The sequence below is a fragment of the Oncorhynchus nerka genome, linkage group LG17, assembly GCF_034236695.1.
Source record: "Oncorhynchus nerka isolate Pitt River linkage group LG17, Oner_Uvic_2.0, whole genome shotgun sequence".
NCBI classification, from domain to species: Eukaryota; Metazoa; Chordata; class Actinopteri; order Salmoniformes; family Salmonidae; genus Oncorhynchus; species Oncorhynchus nerka.
In genome coordinates, this window is record NC_088412.1 from 37,399,308 (window position 1) to 37,414,845 (window position 15,538).

Genomic DNA, 15,538 nt, shown 5'->3' on the forward strand with positions numbered 1-15,538 from the left:
TTCCAGAGCTGTGTGAGTGTGTGCGTGTATATATATATACACACACATGTATACAGTTGAAGTCGACATTTTACATACACCTTGGCCAAATACATTTAAACTCAGTTTTTCACAATTCCTGACATTTAATCCTAGTAAAAATCAGTTAGGATTACCACTTAATTTTAAGAATGTGAAATGTCAGAATTTGGTAGCATTGCCTTTAAATGGTTTAACTTGGGTCAAACTTTTCAGGTAGCCTTCCACAAGCTTCCCACAATAAGTTGGGTGAATTTTGGCCCATTCCTCCTGACAGAGCTGGCCACGTTCCAGTCACGTTTCATCTTCAATGCCCTTGCTGAGGGAAGGAGGTTTTCACTCAAAATATCACGATACATGGCCCCATTCATTCTTTCCTTTACACGGATCAGTCGTCCTGGTCCCTTTGCAGAAAAACAGCCCCAAAGCATGATGTTTCCACCCCCATGCTTCACAGTAGGTATGGTGTTCTTTGAATGCAACTCAGCATTCTTTGTCCTCCAAACACGACGAGTTGAGTTTTTACCAAAAAGTTCTATTTTGGTTTCATCTGACCATATGACATTCTCCCAATCTTCTTCTGGATCATCCAAATGCTCTCTAGCAAACTTCAGACGGGCCTGGACATGTACTGGCTTAAGCTGGGGGACACGTCGGGCACTGCAGGATTTGAGGCCCTGGCGGCGTAATGTGTTACTGATGGTAGGCTTTGTTACTTTGGTCCCAGTTCTCTGCAGGTCATTCACTAGGTCCCCCCGTGTGGTTCTGGGATTTTTGCTCACCGTTCTTGTGATCATTTTGACCCCACGGGGTGAGATCTTGCGTGGAGCCCCAGATCGAGGGAGATTATCAGTGGTCTTGTATGTCTTCTATTTCCTAATAATTGCTCCCACAGTTGATTTCTTCAAACCAAGCTGCTTACCTATTGCAGATTCAGTCTTCCCAGACTGGTGCAAGTCTACAATTTTGTTTCTGGTGTCCTTTGACAGCTCTTTGGTCTTGGCCATAGTGGAGTTTGGAGTGTGACTGTTTGAGGTTGTGGACAGGTGTCTTTTATACTGATAACAAGTTCAAACAGGTGCCATTAATACAGGTAACGAGTGGAGGACAGAGGAGCCTCTTGAAGAAGAAGTTACAGGTCTGTGAGAGCCAGATCTTGCTTGTTTGTAGGTGACCAAAAACGTATTTTCCACCATAATTTGCAAATAAATTAATTAAAAATCATACAATGTGATTTTTCTTCTCATTTTGTCTGTCATAGTTGAAGTGTACCTATGATGAAAATTACAGGCCTCTCTCATATTTTTAAGTGGGAGAACTTGCACAATTGGTGGCTGACTAAATACTTTTTTGCCCCACTGTATACTTCACGAAACATTTGAGCCAAGTTAAACAATTTAAAGGCAATACTACCAAATACTAATTGAGTGTATGTAAACTTCTGACCCACTGGGAATGTGATGAAAGAAATAAAAGATGAAATATATAATTCTCTACTATTATTCTGACATTACTCATTCTTAAAATAAAGTGGTGATCCTAACTGACCTAAGAAAGGGAATGTTTACTAGGATTAAATGTCAGGAATTGTGAAAAATTGAATCTAAATGTATTTGGCTAAGGTGTATGTAAACTTCTGACTTCAACTGTATGTATGTATGTATGTATATATACACATACACACACGGAAATAGCACATCACTAATGCAACCCAAAACTATTGAGGTTATTTTAGATATTGGAAACCAATGACATGATACTGCACTAGAAGTGAGAAAGGAATTGTATATGCTCTACCATGGTGACTACTACAGCACATCTGCAATCACCATTTATAACATTAACATAACAGAACTAAAAACACTGAAAACAGTTATCAAATAGTTAGTTTATTTGTGACGTCACACACATCAATCTCACATACATGTGTGATAAGTATTATTCCATAGTGTTAACGGTTGGCTGTCTTATGTAGACTACTCTTCTAAAATGCATTTTATTCCCTCAAAGTGCCAAGACTGCATCATAATACCTCTCCAAATATGGATTCCATCTATCGTAGTACTTAACCAGGTAATATCACAACAGTATCACAAAAACCCATCTGAACAGTGCTTTCTGAATAGAAAGACACTTGGCTGATAAATTGTGGTTCTAATGTCTTAAAGGGCCACTGTGGTCAAAAATGACCAAATCTAGCTATTATCAGCTTTCCCTTGTTCTGGTCTGTTTTAGTGTTATGATAATCCTGATAATGAATCAATGTCATTCATCCCTTATGAAATGGAGTGGTGCTTATTTCTCTGGCAGGCAGAGCCTACGGTTTACAGTTGCAGCCTGGTCCCAGATCTGTCATTCCAAGGCATCGCAATGACCACAGGAGTTATAGGCTATACAGCACAAACTGATTTGGTACCAGGCCTATACAACGGCTCCTACACTTTGGTAACACTTGACACAATGCACTTTGTTTCGTTCACATAGGAAACAAAACAGGACATGTTTTAGGATGCGTCCCAAATGGCACCCTATTCCTACATTGTGCACTACTTTCATCCAGGGCTCTGGTCAGAAGTCGTGCACTGTATAGGGAATAGTTTACCATTTAACTAACATTTAAAATTATCTTTAGTATTTTCAGATAGAAGTGTTGTTGACTCTTATGTTAACTTGATGCCCATAATGCAGTATATTATGTTCCCTTGGCTTGGACTGCCATTCATTTTGTGCAAAAGAACATAGCAATACCTCTGTTTAATGTTATTGGTGTTCATACAAGATTCAGATCACAGATCTCTGTCCTCATACTTTTCATTATGTCCCGTAAGTTTTGTATTTTATTAACAGACTAGGATGCCCACCTTAGAAAGAGCAGTAATTTAAAATCAGCCCTATTAATCTGAGATGGTTGGTTCACTTAAGTTAGGTACATGCTTTCATTAACCAGCATGCTGAAATGTATTCTAATCTATGAAATTCTGCAATGATCCTACATCAGTCCTTCCTCCAAAGGGAAAATCATCCTGCCAGAGAAGATAAGTATGAGATAAGAAAACACGTACAGTACATTGATTGGCTACGTTCCCATTTTCTACCCTCCTCGTGGAGTGTGGACTCGCACATTCCCCCGCATAGATTTAAAATAAATGCATTGGTGCAAGGAATAATGCTGGAAACTCCCTTCAGCCATGCTTGCACCAATCCAATGCATTTAACAAGTATGAGGGATGGTGAACGAGTGCTCACTTCTGGAGAAGGGTAGAGAATCGGAACGCAGCCCATGTTTATGGAAAAAATGTCTGTTAATCAGTTATCCATGGGTCTTGACCACACTAAGAGTGATATGTCACTTTCAGTCCAAAAATACAATACATTATAAACATTAGATATGCAATAATTCATTAGATACATATTTTCAAGTCCCAAAAAACAACAACTATTTACATATACTGTATATACACAGATACTGGATTCCCATTGACCTTCGGATACGGGAGGTTGTATTTCCGTGTCCCAAATGGCACCCTATCCCCTTTAAAGTGCACTACTTTTGACCAGGGCCCACAGGGTTCCTGTCAAAAGTAGTCTACCCTATAGGGAATAGGGTGCCATTTGGGACATACCCACAGTTAATGTTTGTTACTGGGGCTCTTTAACTATGTTCAATAGAGACATCACTCTCCAGTACATCATTCCCTCCGTATGATAAAGACAGACACAAAATGGCTCAATACATTTTTGATGGTTCACTTAAAAATGCGTTAAAAGAATTAAAACTGATTGAATGAAGTGTCATCATCACCATAAAGCGTAAAACATTCTATTGCACAGTCTCTCTGTGTGTTGTGTCTGTTGTACCATGGTTGGTGTTGTGGGGCTGAGGGAGAGCCCGTAGTTTGGTTGCCTAGATGGGGTAACCCCCATCCACTCCTCTGGTGGTCAGTCTGGCTCTGTGGAGCTCAGGAAGCTAAAGAGCCTTCATGTTGTCCTTCTCTGATCCATCCACTTGGGGATCAGACCAGAGCAACTGACTTATATGATCCTCCTCAATCTGGTTTTGGCAAAACAAGAATAAAGCAAACTGAGTAACACAAAGAAAACAACCAACTCCACCACAGGTGTGATTCTGCGATGACTTCACTTGATGACAAAGATGACATGTTCCACTCCAAGCTTCCAAAGATTCCATTCCAAGAAGCTCCCTACGTTGGAGTCCCATAGACAGACTTAGACGTCATGCTCCTGAGGAGTGTGGCTTGCTACCATGGACACCACCTCTGCCCCACTGCATTAGATCAGAACAGCCCTGATCAGCCTCCAGGAGGCTAGCGATGGTGCCCATGACCCAGTTACCGGGTCACACGGTGGTGTGTTTGTGGGTGCTGTTGGGAGGCACAGAGAGAACCAGACCCTCCCCATCATCATCCCCCTCACTGTCTGTATCCCCCAGCCTATTATTCAGATCCAGGGAGGGGTGAAGCCTGATGAGGCTGGTGTGGCTGCTACTGCTCTGCTGAGGGTCTAGGTGGGAGGGGGTCTTGCCTGCGTCTTCGTCTGAGGATTGGTACGACTCGTCGTCTGGTATGTAGTGATTGACAATGCGGATCCTGTCAAAACTGGGCTGATTGGACATGCTGCCTGCCCTCTGGCCTTTTAAGCAGCGGATCTGTGGAGACAGACGAGGGGCATTTAACAGGGGCGCATGCGGAGTGTAATGGGGACAGATACATACATACATCGCCACGGGAAAAGCCCCTGAGAACATTTGAGTTGTTGCTCTTTATGGAAATCACATGCACAAACTACAACAAAGACAAAGAGGTCAACACTAATGAAAACATCAGTTCTGAAATATCGACAATGGGAGGAGATGGATTTCTAAACGCATGCAAGAGGCACGTTCACACTCATTGGTAGACGTGTGCTCATTCACTGATCATGCTCCTCCCTTCCACAAAACAATTACAAATCATATATTCGGTATGGGCTGCGAAACTAGTGAAAGGTGGGTCAGATTAAAATGTTGTTCTGGACCACACCTGCCCTGCCTAGAAGTCACCTGGATCAACCTGCCTCACAAAGACAGACATGTAGGGAGAGAGACCCACTTAGAGAAATGACTCAATTTAGTTCTTGTACCGGTACATGTCACTTTCCTCAAATACCAGGGCTTTAATAAATGACTCATTTATGACAGAGATCAGTGATTTCAAACTACAGTTTGACTGACACAAGTGTGCAAAGAAAGTTTAGGGCTAAAAGCCAAGAGCCATTTGAGACGTCTTTTTGATCCTGAGAGAGATTAGTCAACTTTGGTTTCGAGCAACTCTCTGTGGCTGACTGTAAACCCAGCACTCTTATGAGAATGTGTGATTGAAATAGCAAATTGTGGGCGGCACACTTTTACCCCTTCTTCCTTGCCTGGGTCTGTCTACACTGAGCCTTTGCTCTCACTTCTGCTCTTCTGCAGTCACCAAGAAATGCAGAAATTGGGCCTAATAATTACCCACTGACAAAAATGGAATAACTAGAATATATATGTCTCTATATTTTACCTATCCTGCTACTTTTTTTGTCTTTTAAATTCTTATAACCATATTTCATCTTCTGTGTGCAAATAAAAACGAATTCAGTAGTCTTGTCAGTATGTCCTGCTAACTGTAGCATCTCCAGGATTAGATATCTCAGGTCATGGGGTTATGGTGGAGGGGTTTATACATCCAGATCATGGCTATGAGGTCAATTCTTGTCACTCAGAACCTGTCACCACCAACACTTCAGAAAGCATGATTCACAGCTTCACAGCCACTCATTCTTCAGCACCTCCTGACCACACCAACATCCCTGGTTGTGTCCCAAATGGCATCTTATTCTCTATATATTTGTATGTATTATTGACTGTATTTTTGTTTTACTCCATGTGTAACTCTTTGTTGTATGCGTCGAGCTGCTTTGCTTTATCTTGGCCAGGTCGCAATTGTAAATGAGAACTTGTTCTCAACTTGCCTACCTGGTTAAATAAAGGTGAAATATATATATATTTTTTAATATAGTGCAATTCCCTATATAGTGCACTACTTTTGAAATAGTGCACTATATAGGGAATAGGGTGAAATTTGGGATGCAACGGAGTACAGCCCAGAGGAGAGGTGGGGGGGGATTCTGTTCTGATCAACCTGCCTGACTGTTTGCCTCCACGCCTGCCTGACCAACAGTTTGCCTGGCTAACTGACTGCCTGGCTGACTGTGACTGACTACCTTGACTCTTTTTCAGCTTGCTTGACCGACTGTTTAACTGACTGCCTGGCTGGCTGGCTGCACAGTCTTGATAGGAGACCCAGAGTGACACAATGCATGATTTAGTGCAGCTCAGTTCAACCACAAGCCTACCAGCCTTTTGTTGTCCTCTTTTTTTTTTTATGAGGAGATAAAAATCTGACTACATCCTCCCTGGTAAATCATTGATTTGCTGGAAGAAAACAAGTTGCTTTGTTCTACTTCTCTTTTCTGTTATTTTCTTTCGGGGGGGTTGGGGTTCTACAACTCTTTTCACATAAGAGTTGTTTATAAAATGTGCCAAATGTCATATCACAATACCGTGCATATACATTGCACAGAATAAAAGGGTGCATCATGTTCTGCATATATAATCCTACAAGAGAATCCTACATTCAGGCCTGATCAGGTCTTTGTATTATATGAAGGACACTATTCTGATCAAAGATGGCCCACTCTGCTGAAGTGATTGTGTCAAAGTCAAACCGGCAAACCTGTAGCTGATCTTGTAGATGTCTATTTATGTGATGAACTTCATAACCTTCAAATCATTGATCTAGCTATTCAGATGACAATAGCCAGCTGTGGTGTACACAGAGGAGCACAAGTAGTTTATGGGACTCCATTCCGTTCAATCTGGGTCCTACACTGCTCTCTCAGTATGGCAAAGAGTGGGTTTTAGCGTTCAAATAATAGAGTTACAGGAGAGGGGTGTGTGCTGGTACATCAACACCCTCAGCGCAGGAAGCTTATGGGCGTAGTTTACACTTCTACAGTTGGCTTCAAAATAGACAAATCTGAGCAAAAACATGAGAAATATAGGTAACAAAATCATCTCTGAAAACAACAGGTACAAGCGGTGTTTGTTATTCCCCTGGTTCAGTATTCCCCTGTTGTAACTGCTCACCTCATGTTTGAGCTCAACTATCTGGTCCTTCAGGTCTCGGATGTACTGACTGGAGTCTGTGTTGTTCAGCTGGCCCTGGACCTTCCCTTCTTCTTTCTGTAGAAACAAACAGAAAACATTTCTCAAAGCATAGCTTATCATTGTTCCTCTTAAGCACAAGACCACTGGAGAGGCGATAATATGTTTGTGACACTGTGGACGATTTAAATGTTGGAATCCATGAACTGTTACAAGGGCAAATTGATAAGCAGGTTGGGTTGCGAGGGAGGTAGACAACTACCACCAGACAAGAGACACTAGAGCTATATCATTGGAAAACTTGCATAACAGAAGCATCCTAGAAGATATGTACAGAGTGGCTGTTGACTTAGTAAAAGATGGAGGGGGGGCCTAGCTAAACTAACAAGGTACATATAGTCGTTGGTATCGTTTTCCTCTTTGGGCCCTGGGGATGAGCCAAGTAACAGTCAAACATGACACGTGCTGTTTACCTTCCTCAGCGCAGACAGCTGCAGCAGTAGGAGACACACATACCCCATTATAAACCTAAAAATGATTCCTGCCTAAAGCCTAGTTTATAAGAGAGAGAGACATTGTCACTGGCTGAAGGGTTCAGGCTAACCACAACCTGCAACGTGGGAACAGGGGAGGGGGAAAATGGGGAAGATGTCAAACGCAGGGGTGGGGTGGGTGAGGTAGTGAGGTGAGAACCACCTCTGTCTGACCCAACACCTCAAAATGTATACAACGCTCTCGATTCCTGTGGTCAGGTCAGGGTTGAGAGGTTGAGGGTGTAGGCCTAGGATCCTGATAAGCTGCTGACAATGTGAGATCTAAGCAAGCAGCTGTTCTTCCTGGAATCTGTGTTTTTCTTGAGCCCCCCCCCCCTCTCCTGACAGAGCTAGCTAGTGATAAGGGACAGGCAGTTAATAAGACTTCCTCGTACTCAGCTGTGTGAATCACCAGGTGCCAAGTTGTGGCGAGTGGGTTAGGGACTGTGGCCAGGGACATCAAATGTCTTAAGTCGTGGGGTGCATCCCAAATGGTACCCAATTCCCTATATACTGCACTACATTTGACCAGAGACTATGGGCAGCCATGTATTGGGAATATTGTGCCATTTGGGACACAGACATGGCTCGCCTGACTGCACCCCTCCAGGTCTATACACAACACCTCCCCCTCCCCCGTAGGTGGTTGTTGTCCTACGGCTGTTGGCTAGTGGCATTGTTGTTTGTTTGTCCTCTTGACATGCAATCTTGGTTTACAGTGCCTTCAGAAAGTATTCACACCCCTGGACTTTCTCCACATTTTGTTGTTACAGCGTGAATTTTTAAAGTGGATTAAATCAAGCATTTTTTTTGTCATCTCTGGTCTACACACAATACCCCATAAAGTCAAAGTGGAATTATGTTATCCCAAAATGTTTACAAAACAAATTTAAAAATGGGAAAGCTGAAATGTTCAAATCCAACAACACAGAGTACCACTCTCCATATTTACAAGAATAGTGGAGGCTGCATCATGTTATGGCTATGCTTGTAATCGTTAAGGACTGGGGAATTCTTAAGGATAACATTTTTTTTATGGAATGGAGCGAAGCACTGGCAAAATCCTAGAGGAAAACCTTTCCATCAGAAACTGGGAGAAGTTCACCTTTCAGCAGGTCAATAACCTAAAACACAAGGCCTAGGTTTTGGCCTTTCTAGGGAGTTTTTCCTAGCCAACCGTGCTTCTACACCTGCATTGCTTGCTGTTTGGGGTTTTAAGCTGGGTTTCTGTACAGCACTTTGAGATATCAGCTAATGTATGAAGGGCTATTTAAATACATTTGATTTGAAGGCACTGTATATGGCTGTGATAGAGGAGCGTTAGATTGCACAGAAGCAATCTTGTGACACGTCATGTCCATAACAGGGTCACTTAGTGACTTTTTCCAATTAACAATAGTTGCTTGCGCTCAATGTCAAACTAGCTGTCAGCCAAGTGAGTGCTCTTTCATGTTCAGTGTCATGCTCTCTACAATCTTGTGGCTCATGTCCCATCCAAATGACAATTGTTCCACTAACGCTATTACGGTTAAAAACAAACAAGCACAGATACTATGACAGGAAATGTGACTTTTTGACCAGTTTCCTCACACACAATAGCAATGATGACAAACACGTCATTTTTTTGGGTAAATGCAAACCACCATGTATTTACAGATACAACTGCAGACGCAATTACCAAGAGAGCAGTGAGAAAACACTATGAGGAATCTCTAATAACCAATGAATTTGCTAAAGCCTCTCTGTTAAATAAATCTGTGAGCATATCATGCATGAAGAAGTACAAATCATAGATAGGCTTCCAACATGTCACCTTTGGTTCTAGTTGTCAGAGTGTCTTCGACTCACAATAGGAAGTGGTTTCTTCTCTTGACAAGAAGATAGCCGAGCTGTGGTATTACCATGGATCACATATACATACAGCTACATTTATACTGCAACAGCAATGTAAAAACCCTGATGTCCATTTTACTATACATTCGGTTTCATTGACTGAGCGCTTCACCTCTTGATACATATTTATGGTAGTTTAGTACTGGAAGTTCCTCGCAAACCTAGAATTGTGAAATTCTACCAATATAAAAATACCATAAATAAATGGCGATATCACTGGCGTGTTGTGAATACTTTCCATCAGCGGGCCGTAGTGTAGGTGGGAAAGAGTGACGTGTTGGTTAGAGGAAGATCAGATAGGCAGGCAACCGCGGGGGCTTTTTCAAGGTAAGAGTACGACAATGGTGAGGGGAAAAACTGCAAGGTATAGTGGGCAGAAGTGAGGCAGCACTCATTGGATGAGTTCACTAAAGCTACACATCATGCATTACTATTTGGAGAGGAGACTTTTGTGTGCAAACCACCCTCCAATTGGTTATTGGGTTAACACACCAAACAATAACTATTTAAGTTATTTAGGACCTGCTTTCTTCACTTTTTTGGGGGAAAAGTGCCTTGTACTGTAGCTCGGCTCATGATCACAGTCTTTTCACAAAGCCCAAACCTCTCATTTTATAGCATGCCATCAGACACATTTGATGTGGCTTTTACGTGAGGTGTTAAATGCAGTGGACAACAATTTCAGTCATTGCTTTCTTGCACTCCTTCTCTTGGGCCTACAACCAGAGCGACTGAAGGAAAAGGTAAGACGGGGCATCTACCCACAACCTTTAGAGCTGCAACCAGGTTCTCAAACCACAGACCAAGAGTTCACCACTGGCACCACATGGCATGGGCGCTGATTAACACAAAGTGGTTATTCAAAACCTTCAAGAGCTGGTAAACGTCTGTCTGGCAACTACCAACTGCTGTAACTATTAGCTTCCATGCACATATTCGAAGACCATTAAATCAAAAAGAAACTCAGTATAAATGAAGATTTACATGATCATAAGTTGCAAATAATGGTTTCATTGCATTACCCGCGAGAGTGAGGGGGCGGTACTTGGTAGTGGTGAACGCTGGTGTTGATGCAGTGTTGTTGTTGAAGAACCTAGTAACAAAACCTCAGACCACACTGTGTGTGTGTGTGTGTAAAAATATAGAGGGGATGTTGGTTTAAAAAAAAGTCTATTGACACTAAATAATCATTTACACTCTTGCCCGTATACGAGCTGAAATTTGCAGATTTGTGCACTGATTAGCGCCTAAATTGGAATGCAGTGGCTTTCCAGTAACATGCTATAAATGACATCAGAGTTCAGGTTCTGCGCTTCACAGCGCTGTATGGGTACCCTCCAAGCTCATCAGTAAGCTCAGGGCCCTGGGTTTAAACCCCGCCCTGTGCAACTGAGTCCTGGACTTCCTGATGGGTCGGGTGGTGGAGGTAGGTGGTGAAGGTAGGAAACAACACCTCCACTTCACTGATCCTCAACACAGGGTCCCCACAAGGGTGTGTGCTCAGCCCCCTTCTGTACTCGCTGTTCACCCATGACTGCGTGGCCACGCACGCCTCCAACTCAATCATCAAGTTTGCAGATGACGGAACAGTATTAGGCCTGATTACCAACAATGACGAGACAGCCTACTGCGAGGAGGTGAGGGCCCTGGCGGAATGGTGCCAGGAAAATAACCTCTCCCTCAACAAAACGAAGGAGCTGATCGTGGACTTCAGGACACAACAGAAAGAGCATTCCCCTATTCACATCGATGGGACCACAGTGGAGAAGGTGAAAAGCTTCCTCGGCGTACACATCACTGACAATCTGAAATTGTCCACCCACACAGACAGTGTGTTGAAGAAGGTGCAACAGCAACCTCTTCAACCTCAGGAGGCTGAACAATTTGGATTGGCCCATAAGACCCTCAACAACTTTTACAGATGTACAATTGAGAGCATCCTGTTGGGCTGTATCACTCGCCGGGTACGGCAACTGCACCGCCCACAACCGCAGGACTCTCCAGAGCGTGGTGCGGTCTGCCCAACACGTCACCGGGGGCACACTGCCTGCCCTCCAGTACAACTGTACAGCACTCAATGTACCACTAGTTAGTTCTCTCACTCAACCCTTTCACATGTTTTGTCTTATGTTGCATCTACCCCACATTTCCAGGAATATTCTTACATTGAACCTATTTGTTTAAATTTAGCTAGCTATGACAAATCGGTTTGTATTGCTAGTTGGGATTTTAGTTAATCTTTTAGCTAATTAGCGTTACATGTCTAAACAAAAGAGCAAGTTAATGCTTGCTGTTAGCTAGCTAACGTTAGCTGAGGTTAGATGGCTGGCTTGCTAGCTAACATTACCTTACATCCGTCAGTGATGTTCTCAGAATGCCATTTCGCATTGCTAGTTATTGCCTAATGTTAGCTAGCTAATTAACTAGCATTGAACCTATTTGGTTAACTTTAGCTAGCTATGCAAAATTGGTTTGTATTGCTAGGTAAAGCTTGTTGTTAGCTAGCCAGCTGAAGTTAGATGGCTGGCTAGCTAGCTAACATTATGTGTATGAACTGTGTAGTGATGTTTTCAGAATGCCATTTAGCATCCATTGTATAATAATGCTAAAATATTTGTATCTGGAATTTGTCTTTCAGCATCAGTACAACACGCCTGACTCTCCTCCAACAGTCATACAAGGAGAATGGTCTAATGCCTCCCATCAAAAATAGAGCTGGCCCAAGCAAGCACAGGTTACACCTGAAGCATGATGACTTGCAGCGAGTTGTGAACTTCAACAACTACGCAGAGGATAATGCAATAGTATAACCAGGATGCCACCCAGGACACAAACACTTTGATGGAAAAGCAGCAGTGTGGCGTCTCTACAAGGAATCAATGACAACACTTGGTATGTAAAGCATAAACAACACATTTTGATTATTTAATTGACCTCCAACATGGTTGGCACTACTTTTATTGATCTCACATCCCACAGCTGGTTGGACTGGAGGATAGTACGGTGCTGGTGGAAAGCTATGGCATTCAACAACACCTGACTCTGTACTTCAGGCCGTTGCCACAGATCAAGCAGTACAAGCACTTCAGGTGAATATCATTTTCATTGCATTGTATGAGGTTATTCTTCTTATCTAAACTTGGGAGGTGAATTGATGTTGTGCAAGGTTGTAATGTATTTATTTTTGTTTTACAGCTTCAATGCTCTGGAGCCTGGTGTTGTCCGAACGCTCCTTGGCGACTCAGTCGGGACCAGGTTTCAGCTGCAGCGTAACGCTGTCATCCTTCCTTCCATAGATGGTCTGCCTGTACAAGCACCACCTGGACTGGACACAGCTAGATAAAACATATCTTCCAATGCATTTCAACAATATTGCCAGATGGCGAGGAATGGATTTACATCCGACTCTTCTGCTGCCGGTCAACCGTCAAACCACTCGTTCTGGTGAGTATGTTAGATAAGTAGATAACAGGTACTAGCTAACTAGTAGCTACTTTTGGTTATAAAACATTATTTGATGTTGGCGAGCCAGGTTAGCTATGATACCACAGATGAAATGGGAATGATTCTGTAGCTAGTTAAATACAACAAGCTAACGTGTAATGTGATGTAGCATGTCAGAGGAAGATGTGCATAGCTCACGTTAACTAGATACCTTGCTAACAGCTAACTGTAGCCCATTGGCATTTAAGGTCAATATAGGGCAGGCACTTGGAGACTACCTTGCTAGCTAATCATAGGATGTAGCCAGCTTGCTATTGCAGCAGACGACCACGCCGGGTTCCACTCCTAGAAGCTAAAAACAAGAATAAGTGGCTTCAGTGGGCACGCAATTACCAACACTGGACAATTGAGGAGTGGAAAAACATGGCCTGGAACATGACAGCGAGTTCAGTTTACTTGAGTGGCTTGTGCAGACCCCAGACCTCAACCTAATAGAGCATATTTGGGATGAGATGGAACGGGCTATTCAGAGCATGAATGTACTGCCGTCCAATCAACAGCAACTGCGTGATGCCATCGCGTCAGCATGGACCAACATCCCTGTGGAGAGTTTCCGACGCCCTTTAGAATTCCCTGAAGAATTCAGGCTGTTCAAGGCAAAGGGAGGTCTGACCCAGTACCAGATGGGTGTGTGTATATGTACACTGAGTATATAAAACATTAAGAACACATGCTCTTTCCATGACATAGACTGACCAGGTGAAAGTTATGATCCCTTATTGATGTCACTTGTTAAATCCACTTCGAACAGTGTAGATAGATGAAGAGGAGACAGATTAAATAAGGATGTTTAAGCATTGAGACATGGATTGTGTTTGTGTGCCATTCAAAGGGTGAATGGTCAAGACAAAAGATTGAAGTGCCTTTGAACAGGGTATGGTAGTAGCTGACCTGAAAACGCTGCCTATCCAATCTGACAGAAATGAAGAGGATCTGCAGAGAAGAATGGGAGAAACTCCCCAAATACAGGTGTGCCAAGCTTGTAGCGTCATACCCAAGAAGACACAAGGCTGAAATCGCTTCCAAAGGTGCTTCAACAAAGTACTGAGTAAAGAGTCTGAATACTTTTGTAAAATGTCATATTTAATTGATTTATTCTTAATTTGCAAAATGTTTTTAAAAAAATCTGTTTTTGCGTTGTCATTTTGGGGTATTTTGTGTAGATTGATTAAATTGTCCCCCCCCCCTCATCCATTTTAGATTAAGGCTGTAAAAGTAACAAAATGTGGAAAAAGTCAAGAGGTCTGAATACTTATGAATTTTTTTATTTTAATTTTAATTTCACCTTTATTTAACCAGGTAGGCTAGTTGAGAACAAGTTCTCGTTTGCAACTGCGACCTGGCCAAGATAAAGCATAGCAGTGTGAACAGACAACACAGAGTTACACATGGAGTAAACAATTAACAAGTCAATAACACAGTAGAAAAAAAGGGGAGCCTATATACATTGTGTGCAAAAGGCATGAGGAGGTAGGCGAATAATTACAATTTTGCAGATTAACACTGGAGTGATGATAAATGATCAGATGGTCATGTACAGGTAGAGATATTGGTGTGCAAAAGAGCAGAAAAGTAAATAAATAAAAACAGTATGGGGATGAGGTAGGTGAAAATGGGTGGGCTATTTACCAATAGACTATGTACAGCTGCAGCGATCGGTTAGCTGCTCAGATAGCAGATGTTTGAAGTTGGTGAGGGAGATAAAAGTCTCCAACTTCAGCGATTTTTGCAATTCGTTCCAGTCACAGGCAGCAGAGTACTGGAACGAAAGGCGGCCAAATGAGGTGTTGGCTTTAGGGATGATCAGTGAGATACACCTGCTGGAGCGCGTGCTATGCGTGCGAATGCACTGTATATGGTAGACCATACAGGAAGGTATAATATTTGCACATTGTTATATTAGCAGAACACTGCTTCTACAGTATTATGTGTAGTATGGTTTATTCTACATGGAACTGTTACACTTGGAAGAGTTAAAACACTTTGTTTAGAATATCTACATCAATGCAATAATTGCACTCTTCTCATTTGACTCTGTAGGCTACTGGCCGACGCAACGCTTCCTCCATTGAATTGGTCAGTAGCCTAAAGGTGTATGACAAGATTGTTATCCTCCTGCATCTCACATCTGCCTCTAGTTATTGAACTCTGCCTGCCGGACCAATGGGTTGAGGCAAACTCTGTCATATCCAGGATGAAATGACATGCACTCATACCCCCCTGCCACCTGACTGCACCTGTCTATAACCTGTAATAGTTTTCTATATTCTATATGGCCTTACTGAAGAGCTCAGTGACTTTCAATGTGGCACCGTCATAGGATGCCATCTTTCCAACAAGTCAGTTCGTCAAATTTCAGCCCTGCTAGAGCTGCCCCGGGTCAACTGTA

The 15,538-nt window shown here is 42.6% G+C and overlaps 1 protein-coding gene across 8 annotated transcripts in view; it reads right to left on the reverse strand.

The window, feature by feature from the left end:
* Window positions 1-1,891: 1,891 nt before the first annotated feature.
* LOC115145182 (ecotropic viral integration site 5 protein homolog) overlaps window positions 1,892-15,538 on the reverse strand; it is a 106,825-nt gene continuing 93,178 nt past the window's right edge. For all 8 annotated transcript variants that reach the window (XM_029686518.2, XM_029686521.2, XM_029686520.2 and 5 more), the window contains 2 exons: window positions 7,202-7,297; window positions 1,892-4,684 (listed from right to left, as the gene is read on the reverse strand). In XM_029686518.2, coding sequence (XP_029542378.1) covers window positions 4,376-4,684; window positions 7,202-7,297 — 405 coding nt within the window. In that variant the 3' untranslated portion in view covers window positions 1,892-4,375. The remainder of the gene's footprint in view (window positions 4,685-7,201; window positions 7,298-15,538) is intronic.